We start from the raw sequence: 27,102 nt of genomic DNA, 5'->3' as shown, positions 1-27,102 counted from the left end.
ACTGTCATAAATATATGCCTGCTGCCAAGCATCCAAATTTTGATCACATGGCCATCGGAATGCTCCACCTGTCTTAATTGTGATAAGCGGTTGCAAGTCCTTTTATCAGTGCTGTTGTAACTCTGAACGGTCGCTAAACAAATGGTGGATCGTTTGAGGATTACCTGTACCATGTTCCTCCCAGATTGCAATGGTGTTTTTTTTTTTTGTTCATTTTTAGGAAGCTTCTGAGCATGCATTGATAGGCCTTTGATTAATGAAGGATTTATTTTCTTCTTGTTGCTGAAGACATGGTCCTTTTGCTGCCAATTACGGGCCAAAGGAAATTGCCTCTTATCTGCAGTTTAGGGCTTGTTCTACTGTATCACTTTATACATAGAAAATGCTCAGGAGTTTGTTTGCTTGAAAAATAGCTAGAAACTGAGCAGAGAAATGTGTGGTTGAATGTTGTTATTTTTGGTACAAGTCTGGCAGATGCTAGATAGAGCACGAATTACAATTTTGCTTTTCCTGATGAAGATTTTATATTTATGTAGTAGAAACAAACAGTCAAAGTTGTGGGAATAACAGGGAAGGAGGGAGAGAGGAAGAAAATAGCAAATCCAGCCTACCTCTGTTGGATGCTGCTTGTTGTTCAGTTGCATTTTAAAATGTTGCAATCCTACTTCCCTCTTACAACTCACTGAATTATATTGTACTTTTATCTGAACAGACATGTTAATAAAGCAGTGCGCAATTCACAATTTTTCCAAGTATTTTATAAGGAAAAAAGGGGCTTCTGTAAATGATTCTGTGACCACCAGGGAAAATTAGCGAGTATGTTGGGGGAAAAAACCCTGTTGTTGTGCAATAACTGTATTGTGAATGTAATAAAGTACATTTGTAGTAAATGTAAGGAGGGAGATAACTTACCTAGGAAAAAGCAGCTCTGAACTGGATGAGTCTGAAAAGGCCTGCAGGTTTTTGGGGATAATAGCTTGATTTGTTTGTTTTTCTTCTTCAATGTATATGGTTACCCAGCTTAAAAGGACTCTGGGCAACTTGAGACAAATTTAAAAACCAAGATAAAAATATAACTATGAAATATGTCCATAAAACATAAAACAGTTAAGACTCTAGCCCAAGAATGTAACGCAACAAGCTTTGTTCAGTTATATATATTCTATGAAAAGTTATAGCCAAATATAGCTAGCAATAAAACCCAGTTAAGGAGCAATCATTCAATCTTGGTTTTACATTATAACAGCTGCAGACTTGGTTCACTCCATGGGAAGACGTTGTAAGGCCGTAATTCATGCTAAAGGTTACCCAACTAAGTATTAACTGACATGGTGATAATTTTTGTATATCTCATTTTGCAAGTGTTTCACTTTTCTTCTTTATAACTGTTATTCTAATAGCAAATCCTTCATAAAAGTTATTGCATTACATTCTTGATTAAATTATCTTTCAATTGATATACACTTTTACGGTACTACTCCAAAAAAAAGTGGTATTGTTAGCCATCAAACCTCAAAAATGTACACTTTTCCAAAACATTTTCCACAATTTTGGCCACTACGGTAGGCAGTCCTCAGTTCACGACCACAATTGAGCCCAATCGAGAATTTATGTGGCTAACTCAGAAATTTGTTCAGTGAATTTTGCCCCATTTTACAACTCTTCTTGCCATGTTTGTTAAGTGAATCTCTGCAGTTGTTAACTTAGTAACCCGTGGTTGTTAAGGGAATCTGATTTCTCCATGGATTTGGCTTGTCAGACGGTTGCAAAAGAGGATCACATGACCCAGGAACCCTGCAACTGTCATAAATGTGAGTCAGTCAAGCATCTGAATGTAAGTCACATGACCACGGGGATGCTGCAATGGTCGTAAGTGTGAAAAATGGTCATAAGTCACTTTTTTCAGTACCGGTTGTAACTTTGAACACTCACTAAGTGAACTGTTGTAAGTTGAAGACTATCTGGATAGGGTTAGCCCTATAATCCACAGCCACTCAGTCTTATGAGATACCACAGGAAGAAGATAAGCAGCTGTCATTAATGTGTTGATGATAACTTCACCCAATGCTGACAGTGGACCTCATCCAGAGGTTTCATGTAAATGGTGAACAGGTAGAGGGAGGAGGTAGAATCCTGAGGAATCCAGCAAAAGGGAATCTCAGAGCTTTATCACTCTCCCCGCCCCTTCCACTTAATAACCCTAATTGGAACTGGCTTTACAGAAAAGAGAGCTACCATAATATCACCCCCATCCCCATCCCCCTGAGCCAGTCGAAGCGATGCTATGATTCAGAGCAGGTCTGTTCTGACCCAGGTTTCCTTAAAAATCAAGAAGCAGAGTCTTGGTCCCAGCAAAAACCCCTTTATTTACATGACTCAACTGTGAATTCCTCTCATTCACCATCAGCAAGGCTTAGCAAACAGTCTTTCAGAGGAATGTTTATCAACACGAACCTTATCTCATTTGGAGAGCTGCCGGATAACTAGTTTCCAAACGCAGGGCAAGGCAAAACTTGGCACAGAGTCTCTTATAGTCACAAACAGAACTTTCCACTCTTGAAGCAACCGAATGAACGAATTGTTTCCTGCGAAATCCCACTCCCCATTCGCTCCCCTTTTGTTTCCAATGGGAGGGGCCAATCACCTCCAAGGTGTGGCTTTACTCCTAAGTCGATCCTGCTTTCTTAGTTGTTCTTGTCTTCTGGCAGCTCTGCGCAGGTGCATACTGGGAACAGGCTCCATCTATTCCTCTGCCTCACTGCTATCTAGCTCCCTCTCTGCCTCTGATGCAGAGCCCTCGTCTGAGCTTTCCTCAGCCCCCAGGACTGGCCCATGTTCCTCCCCAACCTTCTCACTGTCCAACCCTGCTGCAACAAATGTCAAGCATTTTCCGTGCAACCAATGGCGTAAGCATGTAAGAAAAGGTGAATGTCCTGGTCCCTATAGGTAGTCCTCGACTGATGACCACATCTGAGCCCAAATTTTCCATTGCTAAGCAAGACAAGCGCTAAGTAAGTTTTACCCCATTTTCAAACCTTTCTTGCTTCGGTTGTTAAGCAAATTACCTGTTAAGTTAGTAACAGGGTTAAGTGAATCTGGCTTCCCTATTGACTTTGCTTGTCAGAAAGTCCCAAAAGCTGATCACATCACACACACACACACACACACACACACACACACACACACACACGGGACACTGCACATGTTATAAATATGAACCAGTTGCCAAGCGTCTGGATTTTAATTACGTAACCATGGAGATGCTGCAACAGTTTTTTAAAATGATTTTTTCATTAGTTTATAATATAGCATACAAAGAAAATACAAATGTAAATACTGTAGTAGGGAAATTAGGGAAGGGAAAAGGGAAGGGGATAGTGGGGGAAAGCTATTCTCCAAAGCACCCGAGGGCAATGGGTGGAAACTAATCAAGGAGAGAAGCAACTTAGATCTGAGGAGAAATTTCCTGACAGTGAGAACAATTAATCAGTGGAACAGCTTGCCTCCAGAAGTTGTGAATGCCCCAACACTGGAAGTCTTTAAGAAGATGTTGGATAGCCATTTGTCTGAAACGGTATAGGGTTTCCTGCCTAGGCAGGGGGTTGGACTAGAAGACCTCCACGGTCCCTTCCAACTCTGTTATTCTATTCTATTTCTCTTTTTAAAACATTGGCAGGCATGAGATCCATTCACCCTAAGGCAGAGGTGGGGAATGATAGGCCTTTTATGAGTTGTGGACTTCAACTCCCAGAATTCCTGAGCCAGTTGGCTCAGGAATTCTGGGAGTTGAAGTCCACACCTCATAAAAGGGCCATAGTTCCCCACCCCTGCCATAAGGAAAAATCTGTGCATTGAATTTAATCCCAGGAGCCTGTTTTGCATACAGGCGTTGAGGTTTCTACTTAGATGACCTCAGCAATGAGAAGAAAATCTATAGAAGCATTTAATTCTATCAGGGTTGGCTTCCGCATAATTCTATCGGGGCATTCCCTGCCTTGCCCGCCTGATGCTATTTTCCCTAACAGAGGACAATAACCGAATACTCCCCTCTTCCCTCAAGCTGCTATAAATTACAGGTCTAGAGTGAAGAATTGGCAAAGCATTCTCCTGGCCTTCTCCTCAAAGGCTCTTAAGATCCATTTGATTCTACTGTTGAATATAAATGCCTGGCCTTAGAATCCTTCCATTGTGAGTGCGTCTGTGTGAGTCTGTGCACATGCTTGCCCGCCTGCGTTTCTGCGCTTTTGTGTGTGCATGTGCATTGCTAGAGGCAAAAAGCAGAGAGAAAAAGAGATGCATACAGGGCAGTGATGGGATTCCATTTTTTTTACTACCAGTTCTGTGGGCGTGGCTTTGTGGGCGTGGTGTGGCTTTGTGGGCATGGCATAGTGGGATACTGCAAAATCCCCTTTCCCTCCCGATCAGCTGAGACTCAGGAGGCAGAGAATAGATGGGGCGGGGCCAGCCAGAGGTGGTGTTACCGGTTTCCCGAAGTACTCAAAATTTCCACTACCGGTTCTCCAGAACTGGTCAGAACCTGCTGAATCCCACTTCTGATACAGAGGCATCCATGGGAAAAGAATCAGAATGGGCGAAGTAGCAGTCCTGGTCACTATCATGACTTTCATTCTCTTGGGGATGTCCCTATATGCATCCCTGAGGAATCCCAGAGCTATACAGGTTGTCCTCGACTTACAACAGTTCATTTAGTGACCGTTCAAAGTTACAACAACATTGAAAAAGTAACTTAGGACCGTTTTTCACAGTTACCACCTTGGCAGCCATCCCCATGATCATGTGGTCAAAATTCAAATGCTTGACAATTGTTTCATACTTACAACTGTTGTGAACACCTTTGGCGACCTTCTGACAAGCAAAGTCAATGGGGAAGCCAGATTCACTTAACAACCAGGTTACTAGCCTATCAGCTATAATTATTCACTTAACAACTGTGGCAAGAAAGGTCACAAAATGGGGCAAAACTCACTTAACAAATGTTTCCCTTAACAACATAAATTTTGGGCTCAATTGTGGTCATAAGTGGAGGACTACCTGTAGTTAAAAAATAAAAAGGTAGATTCCCATGAGCTTGAAGTGTGGCCTTTCCCCGTCCTTAAAAACTTACCTTGTTTTGCTATGGTGTAGAAATATTTTAAATCTTTCTTCCCCAAAATGGTACCCTTAGGGCAGGGTTGGGCAACTTTGGCAACTTTACAACTGTGGACTTCAACTCCCAGAATTCCCAAGTGAGCCACTCTAGGAATTGAAGTCCACAGGTCGCAAAGCTGCCATAGTTGCCCACCTTATGATATATTAAACTCCTAGAACTTCCAATAACCATGGCTTCAGATTTTTCTGACAATACCTTTGTTTCTTTGTGTCTGGATTACTGCAATTCAATTTACCTGGGGCTACCCTTGAAGACTATCAGGAAACTAACATGTGTGTGTGTGTGTGTGTGTGTGTGTGTGTGTCAGGGGTGGGTTCCTGCCAGTTCTAACCTCTTCTATAGAAAAGGTTCCACAAATCTACAGTGCCGTTTAGAACCGGTTCCAGCTCCCTCCCCCCGCCCATCCGCACATCATCAAGATGAAGAGCGAGAGGAGGAATTCTGGGAGTTGAAGTCCACAAGTCTTAAAGCTATCAAGTTTGAACACCCCTGGGGGTTTTTTTCTAAAGGGTTAGGGGTGCAAGGATCTTATAACTTGACAGCTTTAAGACTTGCGTGCTTCAAATGCCAGAGTTTCTGAGCCAACATTTTGGTTGCTAAGCAAGAGCGTTGTTAAATGAGTTTCACCACATTTTACAAGTTGGCCACGCCCACCCAGTCACATTGCTGGCAAGCCACTCCCACCCAGTCACATGGCCATTTTGAAACCCACCGTGTGTGTGTGTGTGTGTGTGTGTGTGAGAGAGAGAGAGAGAGAGAGAGAGAGAGAGAGAGAGAGAGAGAGAGAGAGAATGATAATACACTAATAGGATCTAAAAATAAATAAGAATATACAATATATAATATATAATAAAATAAAATAAAAAGACTATAAAAATCAAGTATCCAAACTTAATTAATGGTGTGATATGTTATACAAACGATAGCACAAAATTGGGCAACTTGAGATGATATTTTTGAGTTCTTGTCCAAAAGAATTCTTTGCCCGGAAGTTTCTTCAAGATTGGATAAATGAAAGTCTAGAGTCCTTATGTAGGAAACAGCCTAGAAGCAAATGGCTTAGAATTTCTACTGAGTCATCACCATATGGACCTAAAAGGAGAGATATAGGGATACTCATAAAACACCTAAGAAGGGCTGCCCTGGGCAATGCATTCAGCCTGGCTAAGGCCTTATGAAATTTCAGAATTGTGATGGATAATAAACAAGAGGCTGAAGAGATCCCTTTCAGAAGAATCTGATAAATGACAGGGTGTGTCACCTTGCTGAAATTTGTATGCATCTCCTTGCTGAAATTTATGTGCATCTCCTTGCTGAAATTTGTGTGCATCTCCTTGCTGAAATTTGTGTGCATCTCCTTGCTGAAATTTGTTTAGCGATCTATCTCTCTCTTTTTTTTTTTACGGTAATTCTGGCATTGACAAAACCTAATGCACATGTTCTGACCGAGGCTTCCCTAGAGCATGAAGCAAACTCATTGTCCCAACAAAAACCCCTTTTATTAATTTCCTGTGAATTCTGCTCATTCACATCCAGCAAAGTCTTTCAAGGGAGGATTTACAGTCACAGGCCTTATTGGCTTGGAGAGCTGCCAGGCCCGATATCTGCAAAACGTGGCAAGGAATCTCAGAGAGTCAGGATGCTCCTCTTTTATTTCCTCTGGGAGGGGCCATTCATCGTCCACCTGTCGCCTTACTTCCAAGTTGACCCCTGTTCTTTAGCTGTTCCCTTCGTCTGGCAACTCTGCGCATACACATACTGGGAACAGGCTCCAACGGTTCATCTGCCTCACTAATGTCTGACTCTGAAGGCAGCTGATAACTGGCATATGGCTCTGGCCCTGTCTCTACCTCCAACACAGAGCCCTCATCAGAGCCTTCCCCAGGCTCCAGGACTGGCCCATGTTCCTCTCCAACCTCCTCACTGTCCGAATCTGCTGCAGCTCCGCTGGCCGCTGGCAGGCCACAACAGAACAGCACAGGCATACTATAGAGAAGTCCTGTAAATGAATCTTACCCAAGATGACCTCTAAGTACTGATGAAGCTGTCCTTAACTTGGGGTTGCATTACTGTTCCATGAACCCCAAAAGTTACCTTATATATCATTAGACTTTCTAGTTTTTGGACAGGTATCCTAGCTAGGCCTGCACTTTCCAAAGCGCAGATCAGAGTTCGGTTGCTCCCAGTTTGGCCCAGATCGGGCAAACCGGTAGTTGCAGTGGCGGGAGGCTCCACCCACCTGCCCTGATGCTTCTGCGCATGTGCGCATGTGCAGAAGCATCACACACATGCAGTGCAAGCACGAGCAAACTGGTAATAAGAAAATTAGAAACCTACCACTGGCTCACACCACTTTTGACCTAGGTTTCCCTTCAGTGGCCACCAAAACTTGGAAAGTTTTTCAATGATCCATGCCTTGTATTAGCATCACCAGTTGCCAGCTTTGATAACTGCCACTCAAAATAAGGCTATATAGGCTCTTACCTGGAAAACCCCAGAGAACCATTAGATGGCAGCAAAGAGAAACAAGAGACTGGTATCTCCCTTCTATTGTTCATTTGGATTTTGGCAGCCCTGCTCATGTAGCCCTAACCAGACAAACAATGGAAGGAACTAAGAATAGATGATCCCATTCACCCCGGCATGCAAAATTCTTCATCCTTGCTCATTTTCCCATGCATCTGTGCTTGTTTTAAAGTGGAGGAACAGGCCAGGTTTTTCCCCCCTTCCTTTTTCTTTTACTATCCTTTTGGCACGAGAGGAGGCTTCCCCACCCTCCAGAACAATGCAAAGGCCAAGAGCACCAAGAAGGAAGTGCCTGTTTTTAGCAACAACAACAACAAAAATGTACAGAAAGGAGGGAAGATAGAGTTAGAAGGAGAGGAAGGAAATGGTCATTAAGTGTCTGTCTGCTGCGTCCAATGAGGTTTGATGCACCATCTGTGCCTCCTCAAAGCAACACCCTACACACATCTCTGCAATACTCAGGCACATATCTAGGTTGTTGTTAGTTGCAAAGTCGTATCCGACGCATCGCAACCCCATGGACAACATTTCTCCAGGCCTTCCTGTCCTCTACCATCCCCCGGAGTCCATTTAAGCTCACGCCGATGCTTCGGTGACTCCATCCAGCCACCTCATTCTCTGTTGTCCCTGTCTTTTTTTGCCCTCAATTGTTCCCAGCATTAGGCTCTTCTCCAGGGAGTCCTTCCTTCTCATTAGGGTGGCCAAAGTATTTGAGTTTCCTCTTCAGGATCTGGCCTTCTAAAGAGCAGTCAGGGTTGATCTCCTCTAGGACTGACCGGTTTGATCGCCTTGCAGTCCAAGAGACTCGCAGGAGTCTTCTCCAGCACCAGAGTTCAAAGGCCTCAATTCTTTAGCCTTTCTTATGGTCTAACTTTCACAGCCATACATTGCAACTGGGAAAACCATAATCTTGACAATACACACTTTTGTTGGCATATCTATAGAAGCTGCTTAACTGTAGACAGACACACAATGTCTTTATTGTTTACTAAGCAATACCTTTCATATTCTTTAAAGGGTGGCAGCAAAGTGATGCATGAGTGATCAATAGATCAGGGCTAGATGTGTCTTTTGTTCCTTTATGAGAATCCTTCAACTTTGCTTTGTTGACACTGAGAATTTTTGATTCCACCCTTCTTGCTTGAAAGGCTTCTCAACGTACAACATTCTTGCAAATAATTCTCTCTTGCTTACAGTCAGTTCTTGGCCTACAACAGTTCATTTAGTGACTGTTCAAAGTTACAATGGCACCAGGGGTATTATCAGTGGTGGGTTATGACCGGGGCGTACCAGTGCCTGCTGGGAGCACCGGGTACCGTTCCAGTACGGTGCTCCAGAGGGCCCACCCGCCTGCCCTCTTGATCACTTGATCTATCTTGATCGGTTTTACTTTTTTTGACTTCCTATGATTTATTTTTTGTAATCTCATAGATAAAAAGGAAATGGGAAAGGCAACGGTTTGTTCAAATTGCGCACCTTTATTGTCATAGTGTATTTTATAAATTTTATGTCTTTTCTGTGCTATTTAATAGTTAATTGCCTTTCGCTGTTTTACATTTTTCTTTCCTTTGTCTTAAAAATCTTAAAACATTGTGAAGAAGCTGTCCACCCAGGTAATTGTGACTGTTGAATAGATGAAAAACAAAATAAATAAAACCTTCCCAATTAGTTGCAGTAATTGGGGATCAATTAAAAATAAAAAGATTAGTAACACCTGAAGCCTTTTTCAAACCCATTGACTTTCATAGAGATCTGGGCTCTAGCTGTCTCTTTCTCTCTTAGATGCTTGTAATTAATTTGCCATGTCTGTGCTTGGTTTAAGGCCCAGTATGTGACTATTAGCCCCAAGAAGCTGTGTGGGTGCATCGATCATAATTATAAAAATGTTAGGTCAACTATGAGAGACAGGTGAAGGAGGATCCTTGGACCAATATAATATGACAATTACTTATAATTGTCATATAAGTATTATCTGCATAACATGGGCAGATTTACGGAGACGTTCATCTTATTCTAATGGGACTTATGAGCTGCATTGGGGTACATGCCTACTCTATGCTACCCTATAGTTCAGGAGTGTCAAACTCATGCCCCGCGGTCCAGATATGGGACACGCTGGCTATGCCCACCCCTGGTTTAGTGAAGGGGAAAAAGTCATGATACATCCAGGGGTGTATCTGGGGGTTTGCAGGGGTTCAGGAGAACCTGTAGCTAAGATTCTGTGCAGTTCAGAGAACCCCCAAATCCCGCTCCTGGCTGGCTCCGCCAACCCCTTCCCTCCCAGGAGTCCCCACATGGGCCATTTTGGATGCAGGTAAATGCAGGGCGCGGGTGGAGGCTCTGAGAGGGCGAAAAACGGGCCTACCAGAAATTAGAGCTTGTTTTCGGCCTCCAAAGGGCCTCTGGAGCCTGGGGAGACCGTTTGTGCCCCCCCGGAGGCTCAAGGGAAAGCTCTGGAGCCCAGGGAGGGCAACCCCCTCCCCCTTCCATGGTGCAGGAGGCTGACTAGCCCACTCCCACCATGACCACACCCACCCAGCAACCGGGCAGAGAAACTCTTGCTAACATTTTTGAAGCCCACTCCTGGATACATCGTGTGACGATAACTTGACAATGCAAATTTGACATCCCTGAGGTTATACTGGAAAACATTGTAATCTTGGGCCATAGGCAAGGACCAGAGATTTGTGTAGCTGGATAGTCCCAGACAGTGACTCACAACTGGGGCATCTTGAAAACACGAGATGAGATCTACGGTATGAGCATTACAGTATCAACAGGGAATTGGACTAGACCCGCAAGATCCCTCCTTATCCCTTAAGCCTATGAAATTGATCATTAGCCAATCACAACTACCAATTTATTTGGTGACCACACCTCCAAATAAAGAGCCTCTTTATTTTTTGAAGAAGATGTGTCCAGGTTATATATCCTGCATCCAGAAGCTTGCTTTCTTGGGGAAGACAGATTACGTTTGAGACTAGTGATAGCTTTTCAGCAGGCTAACTTCCTATTTAATTGTTTCATTATCATTAAAAGAATGGGCCAAGAAAGGAATCCTCCTGGCTTCTCGGGCTGCAAAGAAGACAGCGGGAGATTTGTGCTTTCAGGCTTGTAAGATTTTGTTAATGAAGCCTTACAATAAAATAGAATTAGCTCGCCTGGTCATGCTTCCTGTCTGGTCTACCTGGGAAAAGTGACGTCAAGATTGCAAGTCTGAAAATGCAAATCTGCTACTGTTACATATTGAGACTGGAGCAATAGGCTCCACCAAGGTCCTCCATTCCGGCGGAAGAATAATCAAAGCCGATTGGCTGAGCCATCTAACAGCTCCCTATAAAAGGGCTAGCTGTTAGATAGGCCAGTGCTGGATGTGTAAATAGTTGTCTAATAAAGAGCTGTTCGTTGCCTGAGTCCTGTCTCATCCGTTCACCGGATCCAACAGGTACTGCCTCCTTTACAGCCTGAGAAGCTACGGAGGGTCCCTTCTGTATTTGTATTTGTATTTGTATTTATTAGACTTGTTAGCCGCTCCCTCTCCACGAAGGGACTCGGGGCGGCGTACAATAAATAAATCACATGTTACACGATTAGACATTACATTACATTACACGGAGGAGGTATAAAATCACAACAATTGTTACAATACAAAAACAACGATAATAATAAAGTTAAAAATTAAAATACCCAATTTAAAATTTTAAAGTGTAAAAAGTTTAAAATTGCCAGGAGGATTAGAGATAGAAGTATAGTTGAGCCAGGCCAGCTAGTTGGAAAAGGTGGGTCTTGAGTTTTGTACGGAAGGAGCGGAGGTCAGTAGTAATCCTAATGTCGGGGGGGAGGTCATTCCAGAGGGCTGGGCCCATCACAGAGAAGGCCCTGCTCCTGGGCGCCGCCCTCTGGCCCTGCTTAGTGGACGGCACCCGGAGGAGTCCCTCTCTGTGAGAGCGAATTGGTCGTAGGGATGTATGGGGCAGGATGCGATCCCGCAAGTAACTAGGTCCTGTGCCATGGAGCGCTTTAAAGATGGTGATCAACACCTTGAAACGCACCCGATAGACCACAGGGAGCCAGTGCAGCTCGCGCAGGAGAGGTTTATATGGGAGTATCTCGTACTCCCCATAATCACCCTTGCGGCCGCATTCTGGACCAGCTGTAGTCTTCGGGTGCATCTCAAGGGAAGCCCCATGTAGAGAGCATTGCAGTAGTCCAGGCGGGACGTCACCAGCGCATGAGTGACTGTGCGTAGGGCATCCCGGTCCAATAGGGGGCGCAATTGGCGCACCAGGCGAACCTGGTGGAACGCCCCCCCCCTTCTGAACCTCCTTCTCCACCCATTATGCTACTGTGGGCTGTACCCTCTCTTATCTGGCTGTTCCCTAGGCAGCATTTCTTCCCCCATCCCTCAAGGTCTTTCTCACATGCCATTACGATATGCTGTAAAACAAGAGTTATACATTCATCACAGAAAGTTGGAGGAAAGCCTACCTTGAAGTGTAGGCAGATAGAACTTTGGAAGACATGTAGATAGAACTTTGGGAAGAATCGGGCGTCAGAAGGTGAATTCTCCATCTGTTTCTGTTTTTCTTTCAGGATCATCGAAACAAGCACGGTTCATCAGGAGAGGCTCCAGACTATAGCGGTAAGTTGCTCTTGCATTGAATCATATTTGTACTGGCTTGTAATTATATCCTCCACATTTGCTTAATACTCAGTGCTAAGTGCTTCCAGAACTTTTATGTTTTTGAAACAAGTAAAGTATTATATCAGAGCTCTGAGCAGCTCTATTAGGTACCGTATTTTTCAGAGTATAAGACGCACCTTTTTTTCCTCAAAAAAGGGGCTGAAAATCTGGGTGCGTCTCATATATCGAATACAGCATTTTTTGCCTCCTGAAGCTCCACCCCTTCACCAAAATGTCCGTGCATACCCTTATGGAGGCGTTCAGAGAGGCCCTGGGGGCTGGGGAGGGCAGAAATGAGGAAAAAAACGGGCCAATTTTTGCCTTCCCAGCACCCAGCAGCACTCTATAAGCCTCCATAAGGCTATACATGCAATTTTTTTGACAAAAATGGGCCCGTTTTCTGCTCATTTTTGCCTCCCTGGAGCACTCTGCAAGCCCCCACCCCCAGGCTATTCACACCTTTTTTTTTTAAATGGGCCTTTTTTGCGAAAAACGGGCCGTTTTGGGGAGGTTTGCAGAGTGCAAAAACTTTTTTTCCCTTTTGAAAAGCAGTTTAACTGATTGATGAGAATTACATTGATCAAGTGCTGTGCCAGCAGAAACAAAATCTTAGGTGCTGCAGATTGTCAGCGATTTCCTTCTCCAGCACATGAATAAATACACCTGGAAACATCTACCTACCTACCTACTCTCTCTCCCCCTACCTAACTACTGTATTTCTCCCTTTCTCTCTCTCTCTCTCCCTCTCCCTCTATCTACCTACCTATCTACCTAACTACTCTCTCTCTCTCTCTCCCTACCTACCTACTGTATTTTTCTCTCTTTCTCTCCCTCTCTATCCCTCTATCTACCTACATACTTTTTTTTAAAAAATGGCCTCTTCAAAACCTTGGTGTGTCTTATACTCCGGTGCATCTTATACGCTGAAAAATACGGTAAGTATTAGCATCCTGATGACTCAGCTTTGTTTGAATGATAGGATAAACTTAGATAAAAAAACCTTTATTGTCATTTTTTACGATGGGCTCTCCTTAAAAATGAAATTCTGTTGCGTGGTTTCAAAAGAAAGTATATATCTACCCATACACATATATAACACACATATATTTATATACATTATATACACACACACACACACACACACACAGTGTGTGTGTGTGTGTGTTGTGGCCTACCAGCCACCAGCTCCTCCACAAGCCGAATCAGAAGAGGAGGAGGAGAGGCGTGGGAATCAGGGTCAGCATCAAGGCAACCTGAGAGCTCCAAGGGGAATGAGGGAATGTGTGTGTGAGAGAGAGGGGGGGGAGAGAGGGAGGGAGTAAGGGAGAGGGAGAGAGAGAGAGAGAGAGAGAGGCTGAGCCTGGGCTGTCCATCAGATGGAGAGTCAACAGCCCCCAGGTCTGGAGGTGGCTGATAAGGAAGAGGAGGAACAGCTGGGTCCAATGCCTGACGCGCGGATGTGCAGAAGGCAGAGGAGAGGAGAGCAGTGGTGGAAAGAGGAAACTTGAGACGTCATAAGGTTGATGCTATATGGAACAAAACTGTGACTGAATCTGGATGTTCTGCTTCGCATACCACGAAGCCCCCTCCCAGAAGGTAACAAGGAGAACAGGTCATGAAGAGGATGTGTAGCGTCCCAGACAATCCTGCGGACCCTGATCAAGTGATGCTTATATGCCATGTCCTGGACAGAAAGCAGTGAACTACCAATGATCTTTTCCGCCATCCTCACCACTCTGCACCGTCTTCCTGTCTGAAGCAATAATGCTACCAAACCAGACAGTAATGCAATATGACAGGATGGTCTCGGTTGTCCCTCTATAGCAGGGGTTTCAAACTCCATTTCATTGAGGGCCGCATCAGGGTTGTGTTTGACCTCTGCGGGGGTGGAGGGTGGCCTCCATGTCCAGCTTGACATCACTAGTGTCGGGGGCACCTGTGTGGGGGCTCGAGCGCTGTGCCAGCAAAAACGGGCTCCCGAGCTCCATTTACGACTGTTCTGTAGAAAGTGGTAAGGACAGGAAAAGGAAGCTGAACTTTTCTCATGTGATGAAGAAAGTGCAGGCGCTGCTATGCCAGCAACAGTGTCTCACTATTGAGTGGTCAGTGCCTCGCGGTTGAGTGAACTTTTCACCAGTAAGAGCTGTGGAATGAGTTCCTGAGTGTGCAGTTTGGATAGCCTAAAACACCAAGATGGCAGGGCACTAATATTACACTTGTGGAGTCAATTGACATCACTTCACCACCAGAAAAAAATGAAATAAACTTCAAACTGGAAGGCGGGGTAGATTAAAACAATGCTTTAATTATTCTTTGCTGATGAAAAAACATGCCAGAAGGCTGTCTGGTTGTTTTATTGAACTAATAATTGTCAATCACAGGCAGAAAAGAAGCTGGCTGGAGGATTGATCTGTATATTGACAGCAAGCAGGGAAGATGTGCAGTTTGTAGCAACTGAGCATGCCCAGTACCATTGCTACATAAGTACCACCCTGCAGCAGGGTCAAATGAAGGAGGGACTTGTGCGGTGATGTCAGTTATGTGTAGAGTTTTCCATAACTTGTTGGGTTTTGCTGCCAGATATTTTGGTGTTGGATACTGTGTATTAATGATGAGGTCAATGTAGGAGAAGATCAGACAGAGCTGGGAGGTGGAGTTAAACGCATCATAAATTTAGAATCTTTGTGTTGCCACAAGAGATCCAAGTCCAGTCCCCATCCCCCTCTTGAATTCTGTTCAGCTTTATCAAGTGCCAATTTAGTGCTGGCCAGTAGTTGACGAGTTTTGTGCATAGGCTTGAATATATCTTCTATGTTGCAACTTACACATGGTTCTGATTCTTTGTGCTGGACTTTTGGCCTCCTAAAACACCCACCCCAAGGGACACGGTGGCTCAGTGGCTAAGGCGCTGAGCTTGTCGATCAAAAGGTTGGCACTTCAGTGGTTCGAATCCCTAGTGTCACGTAACGGAGTGAGCTCCCGTTACTTGTCCCAGTTTCTGCCAACCTAGCAGTTCGAAAGCACGTTAAAAATGCAAGTAGAAAAATAGGGGCCACCTTTGGTGGGAAGGTAACAGCGTTCTGTGGGCCTTCGGTGTTTAGTCATGCCGGCCACATGACCACAGAGACGTCTTTGGACAGTGCTGGCTCTTTGGCTTTGAAACGGAGATGAGCACTGCCCCCTAGAGTTGGGAACAACTAGCACACATGTGCTGGGGAACCTTTACCTTTTTAAAAAGACCCACCTCAACTCATACAGTGTATGTTTCCCAGTACCCTTTTCCAGAATAGTGACTTAGGTCTGAAGAGTTTTGAACTCAAATTGCTCTCTGGGAAAATCCAGAAACATAGCCCACCCCACCCCGTTATAGGACTCTTCCAACAATTCCATGAAAATGGTACCTCTTTGATCAAAATGGCTTCCATGCCTGCCGGTTATTATTGGAAAGCAGTTTAGAGTCCTGGTGTTGTTTGTGTTTCTGTATGTGTGAGAGAGAGACGGGGAGGGGGAGAGAGGGGCAGAGATAGTGAGGTGGGGGAGAGAGCGAGAGAGAGAGACAGTGAGGGAGAGGGAGGGGAGGGAGAGAGACAGAGATCAAATTATGAAGGGAGTGATTATCAGAGTCCTTCAGGCTTAATTCCAAAGCTGCAGATCCGTTGCTTGCCTTTCCCGGGATCAATAGATGCTGCTGTTTGAAAAACAAACAGGCTTGTAACCAACAAAGCAAAGATTCATTCTGACTAGAAAGAAGAGGATGCAAACTCTGCTTACAACCAGCCTGCGCAAAGTTTGTTTGTTTCAGACTGCACTGGGGCCCCCATTCCTTGAGGTCCACAGACGTAGTTTCTAAATTATTCTACTTTTTTTTCCTGCACCTCATGTATCGAGTCTTATTCCGAATGCTGCCCTTACAGAAATATTCGGGTCAAAAGGAATAGATTCATATAAGGGCCATGTAGACAATCAAGGTAGGGAAGCGGTGGCTCAGTGGCTAAGACGCTGAGCTTGTCAATCAGAAAGGTCGGCAGTTTGAATCCCTGGCGCCGCGTAATGGAGTGAGCTCCCGTTACTTGTCCCAGCTTCTGCCAGCCTAGCAGTTCGAAAGCATGTAAAAAAAGCAAGTAGAAAAATAGGAACCACCTTTGGTGGGAAGGTAACAGCGTCCCGTGCACCTTCGGCCTTTAGTCACACGAGCCACATGACCATGGAGTTGTCATCAGACAGCCCTGGCTCTTCCGCTTTGAAACGGAGATGAGCACCGCCCCCTAGAGTCGGGAACGACTAGCACATATGTGCAAGGAGAACCTTTACTTTTAGACAATCAAGGGATAAGAAACAACAAGTCGTCCTCAATTTACAATCATTTGTTTAGTTACTATTTGAAGTCACAACAGTAGTGAAAAAAGTGACTTAAAACCAATCCTCACACTTTACAACGGTCGCATTACCCCTGTGGGTCACTTGATCAGAGTTTGGTGCTTGGCAACTGGCATGTATTTCCATCAATTGTGGCATCCTGGGGTCATGGGATTCCCATTTCCAACTTTCCCAGCTGGCTTCCCACACACATAATCAAGGGAGGGGGGGGGGGAATGTCACTTAATGACTATGGGATTCACCGAACGGTTGCAGTGATTCACTTAACAACTGTAGCAAAAAGGTCATAAAATTGGGTGGGATTCACTTAACAACCACCTTGCTCAGCAACTGAAATTGTGGTGTTGACTGGGGTTGTAACTCAAGGATTACCTTCAGCTGTTTAAAAAAAGGACCCCCCCCCAATGACTTTTCTTGCAAATAAAATGTACTCCATTTACAACGGCATCACAAATAGAATAAAATGGAAACGCTTGTAAAAGGAGGTTGAACTTAGGGGGAAAGCTGCTAGAACAAGAAGGCAGAAATGGAGAACACATTACCACTCTCACAAAACTGCTTTGACTTATTGGTAAAAATAATAAAACCGGGATATAAGTAAATATAAGAAATAAAAAGAAACAGAGGAATACACCTGGCAAAGCAGGCCTCAGGGCCCGCGGAATAGAACCGAGTGTACATATTAAGAGAAGGAAAGCTGGGCAGATTATCTGGATATCTCCTTAAAGATGGGAACCCAGAAATGAAAGCCTAGATCGCACCAGCCAATATGCTGCTATGCATGGTATAAATCCCTGAAGAAGACCAGGTAGACGTCCTAAAAGGAGATCTCTCAGGACAAGCCAAAGGAACAGATTTCGCTTACCTGATAAGATCAAGATACCACAGCAGACTTGAATAAATGCCTGTGGTGACAGAGAATGGATGCTCAAAGACAAGGGACTAGCCAAGTTAGGACAAGGCCAAGATGTAGACTTGCTTCTTTCAGAGATCCAACCCCATTGAGAGCCAGTGTGGGAGACCCCAAAGCATGTCAGAGTAAATATATTCAAGAACTGGAATAGGGCATAGTAACAAGGTCAGCCAATGAATAGACATGGCAACTGGGTCAGCCAATTAGGGCTGCTTGGAAACTGAAACAGTATTTGCTGGAGTCAGCTAGGAGCCTGGGCATGGCTTAGTTCTGTACTATAGCTCTTTGAGTCTGTGCTAAAGCAGAAAACTAGGCTGCAACTCTGAACTGAACTAAAACTAGCTCTGAGTCTGAGCTCTGAACTGAAACGGGAAACTGTTCTCTCTTCTGCCTGTGTTTGCTTGTACTCTCTACCACGCTGGAAGAACCACTCTTGGTATTGTATATATGTCTCATTCGTTATATTATATAGAAAGACAAGTTAATGAATCCTGCTGAATCAGTTACCTGTAATTGCGGCAACAAACTCTGACAAAGCAGCAGATGGATTCAGAGCAACCAGCTTCTCCTTTGCTGGGATTCAGTTTCAACTCGTTTCACCCCGGAGGAGGGGACACCCGAAGAAGCCTTCTGTGTTAGGACAGTCCCCTCCCTCGGAGAGGTGTTAACTAACTCCTGAATCTGTCTAATGGAGATTTTCAATCATCTAGATCACAGTTGTCCCAAAGGTCCTTTTTCAAGAGGCAACTGGACTTTCTTTGTTTTTCCTTAAAGAATTGAAGACGTTTCTTTGATAAGAAGCGAAGCGTCTTCAAGGAAAAACAAAGACAGCCCAGTGGCCTCTTGAAAAAGGACCTTTGGGACACCTCCTGAATCCAACCACTTACCATTTTTAGTTGCCCGTAGAAACCAAGAGGGATAAGGATCAGTCCATGGGGTGGTCACTCTTGTGCTGCCAAGAATCCTGTCCACTTTCTCAGACTGCATAAGGTCAGATAGCTTTGCAAGCTATTATACCAGTGATCTCATGTATCTACTATGCCATGGTAGTTCCTGAAGAGTTATATGAAATATTTTTAAGTAAATAACCAATAGAAGAGAATATATGTAGCTTGGGGTTGAAGTGTGGAATCCTTGATGCTCTCTGAGCTTGGTTGTTTTCTTATAGACCTGTGATGGCAAACCTATGGCATGTGTGCCAGAGGTGGCATGCAGAGGCATCTCTGTGGGCATGTGCGCTGTCGCCAGTTGCTCTTCTGGTGTCTGATGTACACATCCACGGGCCCCGGAGCATCTGCAAATGGCCTGAAATCAGCCCCAAAACGACCTGAAAAAGGGCCTGAAAGTGGCCCAATAAATGGCTTGAAAACAGCGCAAAAATAGCCGTAAAGTGGCCTGAAAACTGCCCCTAAAACGGCCTGAAAACTGCCCCCAAAACGGCCTGAAAGCTGCCTGAAATAATGGCTTGAAAGCAGCCCAAAAATGGCCTGAAAGCGGCCTGAAAACTGGCCTGAAAATGGCCCCAAAACACCCTGAAAGCTGCCTGAAAAATAGCTTGAAAGCAGCCAAAGAAATGGCCTGAAAGTTGCCTGAAAAATGACTTGAAAGCAGCCCAAAAAATGGCCTGAAAGCGGCCCAAAATGGCCTGAAAAAGCCCCAAAATGACCTGAAAGCTGCCCCAAAAACGGCCTGAAAGTGGCCTGAAAAACGCCCTGAAAGTGCCCTGAAAAATGGCCTGAGAGCAGCCAGAAAAACGTCCTGAAAATGGCCTGAAAGCAGCCCGAAAAACAGCCTGAAAGCAACCTGAAAAATGGCCAAAAAAGCCAAAAACCAGGCATGTGCATACCGGCCAGCTGGTCTTCGGGTTTCTGGTGCACGTACGTTGTTGCGGTTTGGGCACTCGGTGCTGAAAAGGTTCACCATTATTGTTATAGACATTTCATTAGGTAATATCATCAGTGCTAGAAGGCAGAGGGGTTGCTCTCTGTTTATATACAAGCCACTTCTATATCACATCTGGAAGAGATGCATGCAAGAAAACAAACAAGCTCAGAGAGCATTAAGGACCCACAAATAATGAATAATTCTGGCAAGTGGACAGTATAGATGCTCCAACTTTTGAGTTCCTACAGTTCATTTTATCTCACCATTCCTGTATCCACATTACTGTTATGTAAGTATTTATGCAACACAATGAAACAACAGACTTCAGCATGGTCATTTGTGTGAGATTACATTTGGATTCTTCCTATGTAGCATTCTGCAGGCGCATGTTAGTAGAATGGCACAACTGGACAAAGAACAGTATAATGTATCCGCCTCAGGACTGTATGGCTTTGCTGTGTTTTATTGAAGTACATATGTACACCATTAATGAGAAAAACACAACTTTAGTTAGGAAATGAAAGCACATCTGTATGTTTGGCAACAAATACAGGAAAAATGCATTGATTTCATCAGGAAAAACAGTCAGATGACCTTGATGTCGCAAGTCCAGATAAATTTTGAAAAGGAGAATTTTTGGAATCAAATCTCTCATTTTTTTTTATTTTTTTAGTTGGTTGAGTATTTCACTTGATTTTCCTAAATGGTACCAAATGCACATTTTTTTTCAACCCAAAGAGCTACTGATTCAGCTCACTTTGAATAGGACAATTTCAAAAATGATTGTGCCAAGGAGGCGAAGCAAAGGCTGGCATGGGCTCCCCAACCATCTCCAACCTCAGTTGTTTTAGTGCTTTGGAGATCCACAGAGGCTGTTACCAGGGGGCCCTTGGGAGTGAGCCGCAGCATCCGGCTGATGTTGTAACTTCGCCGACTTCTAAAGGCAAGGAAGAAAAGGGTCTATGTAAGGGACCAGAGAAGGATGTTATTGTGTAGAGAGTCTTGTTCAAGTGGAGAAGCAGGGGGGGGGGGCAGGGAGGTCAGCTACCATCCTGACTTTGCTTGTGCTTGTACAGTAATGCTTTCAGGGTGATGGTCTTCTCTGAAATGCCTAGAAAACTGCAGTATGCAGCAATGGAGTGTGTAGATATGTGTGAATGGATGGAAGGAAGGTATTCCCAAGAGTCTTCCCAAGATCTGAAGCAAAATCCTTGTCCTGACAAAAACTCCTTTTATTAATTTGCTGTGCATTCTGCTCATTCACATCCAGCAAAGTCTTTCAAGGGAAGATGTACAGTCACAGACCTTATCTGGCTTGGAGAACTGCCAGGCTGATATCTGCAAAACTTGGCAAGGAGTCTCAGAGAGTCACGAACCAATTAAGCGAACTAATTGTCTCCTGCAAACCCCACTCCCCTTTTGCTCCTCTTTTATTTCCCCTGGGAGGGGCCATTCATCATCCACCTGTGGCCTTACTCCCAAATCGACCCCTGTTCTTTAGATGTTCCCTTCATCTGGCAATTCTGCACATGTGCACACTGGGAACAGGCTCCAGCTGTTCATCTGCCTCACTGATGTCTGACTCCGAAGGCAGCTGATAACTGGCATACGGCTCTGGCCCCCTCTCTGCTTCTGACACAGAGCCCTCATCAGAGCCTTCCCCAGACTCCAAGACTGGCCCATGTTCCTCCCCAACCTCCTCACTGTCCGAATCTTCTGCCAACTCTGCTGGCTGCTGGTGGGCCACAACAGAAGGAAGGAAGAACAGATAAAGCAGATCATAGATACATGGATGGGTGGATGGATGAATGGATCTGCAAACATACAAGTAAGCAGAGAGAAACTGGTGGCAACACTTCCCATCTCTGGAGCTGAGCTGGAATAAGTGCCAAATAAATGGAATATGTACAGGTAGTTCTCAAGTTATGTCTATAATAGGAACCAGAACATTGATCTTAAGCAGTGCAGTCATTAAGCAAGGTATACGGTGACTGTATCCAATTTTATTACATTTTTTTGTTATGGTCATTAAGCAGAACACATGGTTGCCCATTGACTTTGCTTGTCAAAAGCTGACTGGGAATAACTCCCAAATGGCAATCATTTGGCCCTGGGATACTGCAACCGTTGTAAATACATGCCACTTGCCAAGTGCCCAAATAGCAATCATATGACAGTGGAGACATAAGTGTGAGGATTGGTTGTAACTCACTTTTTAAAGTGCTGTTGTACCTTTGAATGGTCGCTAAACAAATAGTTGTAAACCAAGGACTACCTGTATCCTAGTGTGGAAATCATAGGAATTCATTCTTTTTCATGCATGCGAAGACTCTGAATGTGTTTCTCCAGAGAGGTTGACTTGTTTTGCAAACATTCCACCAAAAGAGCCGCGGTGGCGCAGTTGTTAGAGTACAATACTGCAGGCTAATTCTGCTGACTGCCAGCATTTTGGCAGTTCGAATCTCACCAGGCTCCAGGTTGACTCAGCCTTCCATCCTTCCGAGGTGGGTAAAATGAGGACCCAGACTGTTGGGGGCAATAGGCTGGCTCTGTAAAACCGCTTAGAGAGGGCTGTAAAGCACTGTGAAGTGGTATATAGGTCTAAGTGCTATTGCTGCTATTGTGAGAAAAACCTTTCTTCCTTTGTTATTAGATTATGAGAAATAATATTTATGTCGCTCTTAAATTTTCATCATTTACTTATTTATCAAATTTATTTGCCGCCCATTTTGTGATTGAGTTAACTCTAAGAGAAAGGACATACAGTTATGTTAATCTGGATTGTAGTCATATTGATTTTTTTCCCCTAGCGGTTTTCCTATGAATGCAGGATTCAGGTTTTTTTTTCAGATCAACCAAGTGTTGATCCATTGATTGCAACAAAAATTGATCTACTGGCTCATTGCTCAGATTTGATGTCCAGGACTGAGAGAGTGACTGGCCCAAAGTCACCAAATCGGCTTTCATGCCGAAGGCTGGATTAAAATTCACAGTCTCCTGATTTCTAGCCTGGTGCTTTTACCACGAAACCAAATTAGCTCTCAAAATTGATTATAATGTATAACTTAGTAAAATATATATTGCAGAATACAGATAGGCTGACTCTGTAAACCGCTTAGAGAGGGCTGCAAAAGCACTGTGAAGCGGTATATAAGTCTAAGTGCTATTGCTATTTAAGCTACAAAGTTTGATTAAATGTGGATCAAATATAACAATACAATTAATAACAGGAAGAGGGGGAGGCAGAGTACTAGGCAGCTGCCCAAACCCACAACCCAACAGGGGGCTTACCACCAACCTTCATAGATTCTGTTTTTGTTACTCCTCCAATTTTTGGATTGCCACTTTCTCAGTGTGAATGCCTAATGACAACGGCCAAGAGGAAGAGGAAGAGCTACTATTTGCTTCGATTTCCCTCCGTGGGCAGGGACATGGCTGGGCCCAAAGATACAGCGTGAACCTCTGGAGCAGTGTTTCTCCACCTTGGCAACTTTGAAATGTGGGGACTTCAACTCCTAGAATTCCCCAGCCAGCTGGCTGAGGAATTCTGGGAGCTGAAGTCCCCACATCTCGAAGTTGTTAAGGTGTAGAAACAGTGCTCTGAAGGGTGCTTCTCTAGCAATAATTTTGCCCCCAAAGCTGGAGTCTGGCAATGATAATAGGAATAGCTTAGGGAAGAGGCAGTGTTGAGGCCATGTGCCTCAGTGGCATCAATCTTCTGGGGTCTGGATAAATCACCGTTCTGTTTTAGATCACCCCTCTCCCTTTTGGCATTGTGCTTCTGTGACTGAAGAGTCTTCCTCTGGATGCAGTGTCTCTTTTCCCTGAAAGCGCCTGGCTTACACAGATTTCCAAAACAAAGAGGGTGTTATTTTGGCTCAAAGAACAGATGATTTGTGGCAGGGAGGGGAGGAGAACAGAAAGATGACAGTCTTCCTCTAAATTATGAATGACTTAGAAGTGAGATTCTGTCTCCGTCTTCTTCCCCTCCCTTTGCAAATAGACTAGTTGCAATTATGGGCTTGAGAATGCCTTCAATGCACAAGGGTTTTGAACCCCATTAAGGGTGGCTACAAGAATTGGTTGGAATTGGAATTGACAATTGGGTAGGAATTGGAATTGACTATTGGGTGGGAACTGGAATTGACTATTGGGTGGGAACTGGAATTGACTATTGAGTAGGAATTGGAATTGATGATTGGGTAAGATTTGGAATTAACAACCAGGTAGAAATTGGAATTGATCATTAGGTAGAAATTGGAATTGATGATTGGGTAAGAATTGGAATTGATGATCAGGTAGAAATTGGAATTGATGATCAGTAAGCATGAGCTTAAATGGACTCCAGAGGATGGCAGAGGACAGGAAGGCCTGGAGGAATGTTGTCCATGGTGTTGCGATGGGTCGGACACGACTTTGCAACTAACAACCACAACAAAGGTAGACATTGGAATTGATGATTGGGTAGGAATTGGAATTGACTATTGGATAAGAATTGGAATTAAATTGATTTTTGGATAGAGTTGGAATTGACTATTGGGAAGGAATTGACGTTGGGTTGGGTTGGAATTAATGACTATTAGATTGGAACTGGAATTGACCATTATCAAGAGAAGGCTAAGTGGAGAGAGACATGGCAGCAGTCTTTCAGTACTCGAAGGTGGGGATTTAATCTGCATAGCTCCTGAAGGTAGGGCAAGAACCAGTGGGTGGAAGCTCTACAGAAGAAGATTCAAATTAAAACTAAGGTGAAATCTCCTGGTTATGAGAGCTATTAGGCAGTGGAGCAACCTACCTCCTGGAGCTGTAGGATCCTACCACTGGAGGTTTTCAGTTGGACAATATGAAGATTCCTACCCTCTCCTGCAGAGAGTTGGTCTTCTCCAATTTTATGTGCCTGTATTCTGTATTCTTTGGGTATTATGTTGCTCTTGATCATATCTTTCTTCTAGCAGTTACACACCCTGTTCTATATGCAGAAACTCCCATCTTCTAGCCCAGCAACCATTACATAAACAGACATATAGCAACCTTTTTATCTTAAATCTTAAAGCATTACAACTGATAACGTACCTGTTTGTGCGTGCATGCGTGAGCAACACTTTGAATCAGTGTTGATTCCCGGTGACTGCCTCGACAAGTCCATTTAATTTTCTTAGCAACATTTTCAAAAGTGGTTTGCCTTTTGCCTTCTTTCTAGGACTGAGAGAGGGTGACTGGGTCTAAGTCACTCACCTGGTTTTATGCCCTAGGCAGGACTAGAATTCATGGTTAGTCCTCAATTTACAACCATTTGTTTGGTGTCCACCAAAAGTTACCAAGGCACTGAAACAAAAAAGATTTTCAATTGGTCCTTGCACTTACAACTGTTGTAACATGCCCGTGGTTATGTCATCAGAATTTGAGTGCTTGGCAGCTGGTATGTACTGTCCCAAAGGTGCTTTTTTCAGGAGGCAACTGGACTTCCTTGTTTTTTCTTTGAAGATGTTTCGCTTCTCATCCAAGAAGATTCTTCAGCTCTGACAGGATAGTGGGAGAATGGAAGGTTTTATATTCCTTGCAGAATCCTTCCATTCCCCACTATCCTGTCAGAGCTGAAGAAGCTTCTTGGATGAGAAGTCTTCAAAGAAAAAACAAGGAAGTCCAGTTGCCTCCCGAAAAAGCACCTTTGGGACAACCATGACCTGGATGATTGAGAATCTCCATAGACTTTGGTACTGTATGTACTGTATTTACAAAGTTTGCAGCAACATTTACAACCTTCTCACCCGGCTTCCGACAAGCAAATGCAATAGGGGAAGCCAGATTTTCTTAATGACCTGAGACTTGATGGACCAGTAATGGTGATTCTGTTGGCTTCATCTACTGCCAAGGAAGCTGCTGGGTTCAGTTGCAATACACTGTCTAGGAACCATGGTCCTGTGAGTTTCTCTGATCTCAAATCACTGGGATGGGAAAAAAACTGATAGTGGAAATCGCAGTTGGGCCTGCCCACCTGCCCCAGCTCTGTGTCGTCTGTTTAGGCAGGTTTTCAAGCTGTGCACATGCAGGCAGTCTGCATGTGTGATCAAAGAAGGATAAGCGCATGCATGGAGAAGGCTAGTGCGAGAGAAGCGTGTGTGCTCACATTTGCGAACCGGTAGGGAAAGTAAGTGAATACTGTTAAGTAAGTAAGCTACCCATTAGGAGAGCAAGTGTGCAGAGAAGCGTAATGAGAGTGGTATGCAGGAACACACACAAACCAGCATACAGGGACACTGAATAGTATAAAATATAGTAGTTTACTATGTGGAAATAGAGAGTTATTCAGAGTTCAGTTTACAGTCCAAGTCATACACGGTACAGTCAGTCAGTTATCAAATAATCAGTTTAGCACACAAAGCAGCTAACAGTAGCAAAACACAGTACCTCACAATACACCGATCAGCGTCTAACAAAACAGAGAGCTAACAGTCACTCTGGCTCCCTCTTATGGCTGCTTGAAGTAACAGCAACCAACTGCATCTCTCTAGCATTTAAAGTAACAGATACATTTGTTACAATCATGGCTTATATACATTGCCAAACCAAGACTAGGGTTACATCCCTAACAAATACCACCCCTGGTTATAACCAATATATGTCCAATGGTTATTTCAGGATAACCTTGCTTTATATAAACACATATATTTAACACTTAGACACTTGGAGATGGGCCAGTAATTAAATGTATCATCACTGGTATTTGCATAACATTTGAAAAGGCTTTACTTGGGCCGCATTCACAGAAGACAGACTAAGCTGTAAAACAATGACACATGGTTAACGCTTAACCAGGGCACACCGGGGAAATGCAGCGCCTGGATCTTTAACTCACCTGATTAAAGCATCTCAGCCTTGCATTTGCTTTTCATGTCAGTCATTATAGCTCTGTGACCTGCACATTCTTTTCAGGGCTGACAATCTTTGAAGCTGCTTGAAAACAAGATATATTTTTTTTAAAAAGGATTCATTTACATTGAACTAAAAATAAACATCTTTGATACCATCTTTCTCCAGTTTTCTATTTCCTCATGTCACATTTAAAATTATCACTATGTGTCATATTTCACCGAAAATAAGACAGGGTCTTATTTTCTTTGACCCCCCCCCCCGAAATAAGCGCTTGGCCTTATTTTCGGGGCAGTCATATTAGATTTGAGGTGCAGGAGGCGGCAAGCGTGGTCACCTCATGGCTGCTGCTGTGTTGCCATATTTTCAGGGAGGGCTTATTTTAGGAGGAGGTCTTATTTTAGCATATGCGCTCAAAAACCCGACTGGGCTTATTATCCAGGGAGGTCTTATTTTCGGTTAATGCAGGTAGTCTTCGACTTACGACTACAAATGAGCCCAAACTTTCTGTTGCTAAGTTTTGGGCCATTTTACGACCTTTCTTGCCACACTTGTTAAGTGAATCACCGCCTTTGTTAAGTTAGTAACACGGCTGTGCACTGAATCTGGCTTCCCCATTGACTTGGCTTGTCAGAAGGTCGTTAAAGGGGATCACGTGACCCAAGGACACTGCAACCG

The 27,102-nt window shown here is 44.0% G+C and overlaps 1 protein-coding gene across 4 annotated transcripts in view; it reads left to right on the top strand.

The window, feature by feature from the left end:
• PALM (paralemmin) overlaps positions 1 to 27,102 on the top strand; it is a 106,339-nt gene that overhangs the window by 32,064 nt on the left and 47,173 nt on the right. For all 4 annotated transcript variants that reach the window (XR_014175915.1, XM_081959803.1, XM_081959802.1 and 1 more), the window contains exon 2: positions 12,290 to 12,338. Coding sequence is in view for 3 of the 4 variants with exons in the window: in XM_081959803.1 (XP_081815929.1) it covers positions 12,290 to 12,338 (49 nt within the window). In the remaining variant the exon portion in view is untranslated. The remainder of the gene's footprint in view (positions 1 to 12,289; positions 12,339 to 27,102) is intronic.

The sequence above is a fragment of the Natrix helvetica genome (assembly GCF_964273705.1).
Source record: "Natrix helvetica genome assembly, chromosome: 1".
Lineage (NCBI taxonomy): Eukaryota > Metazoa > Chordata > Lepidosauria > Squamata > Natricidae > Natrix > Natrix helvetica.
Note: the sequence above shows the minus strand (reverse complement) of the source record. Positions and strands in the feature narration are given on the sequence as shown.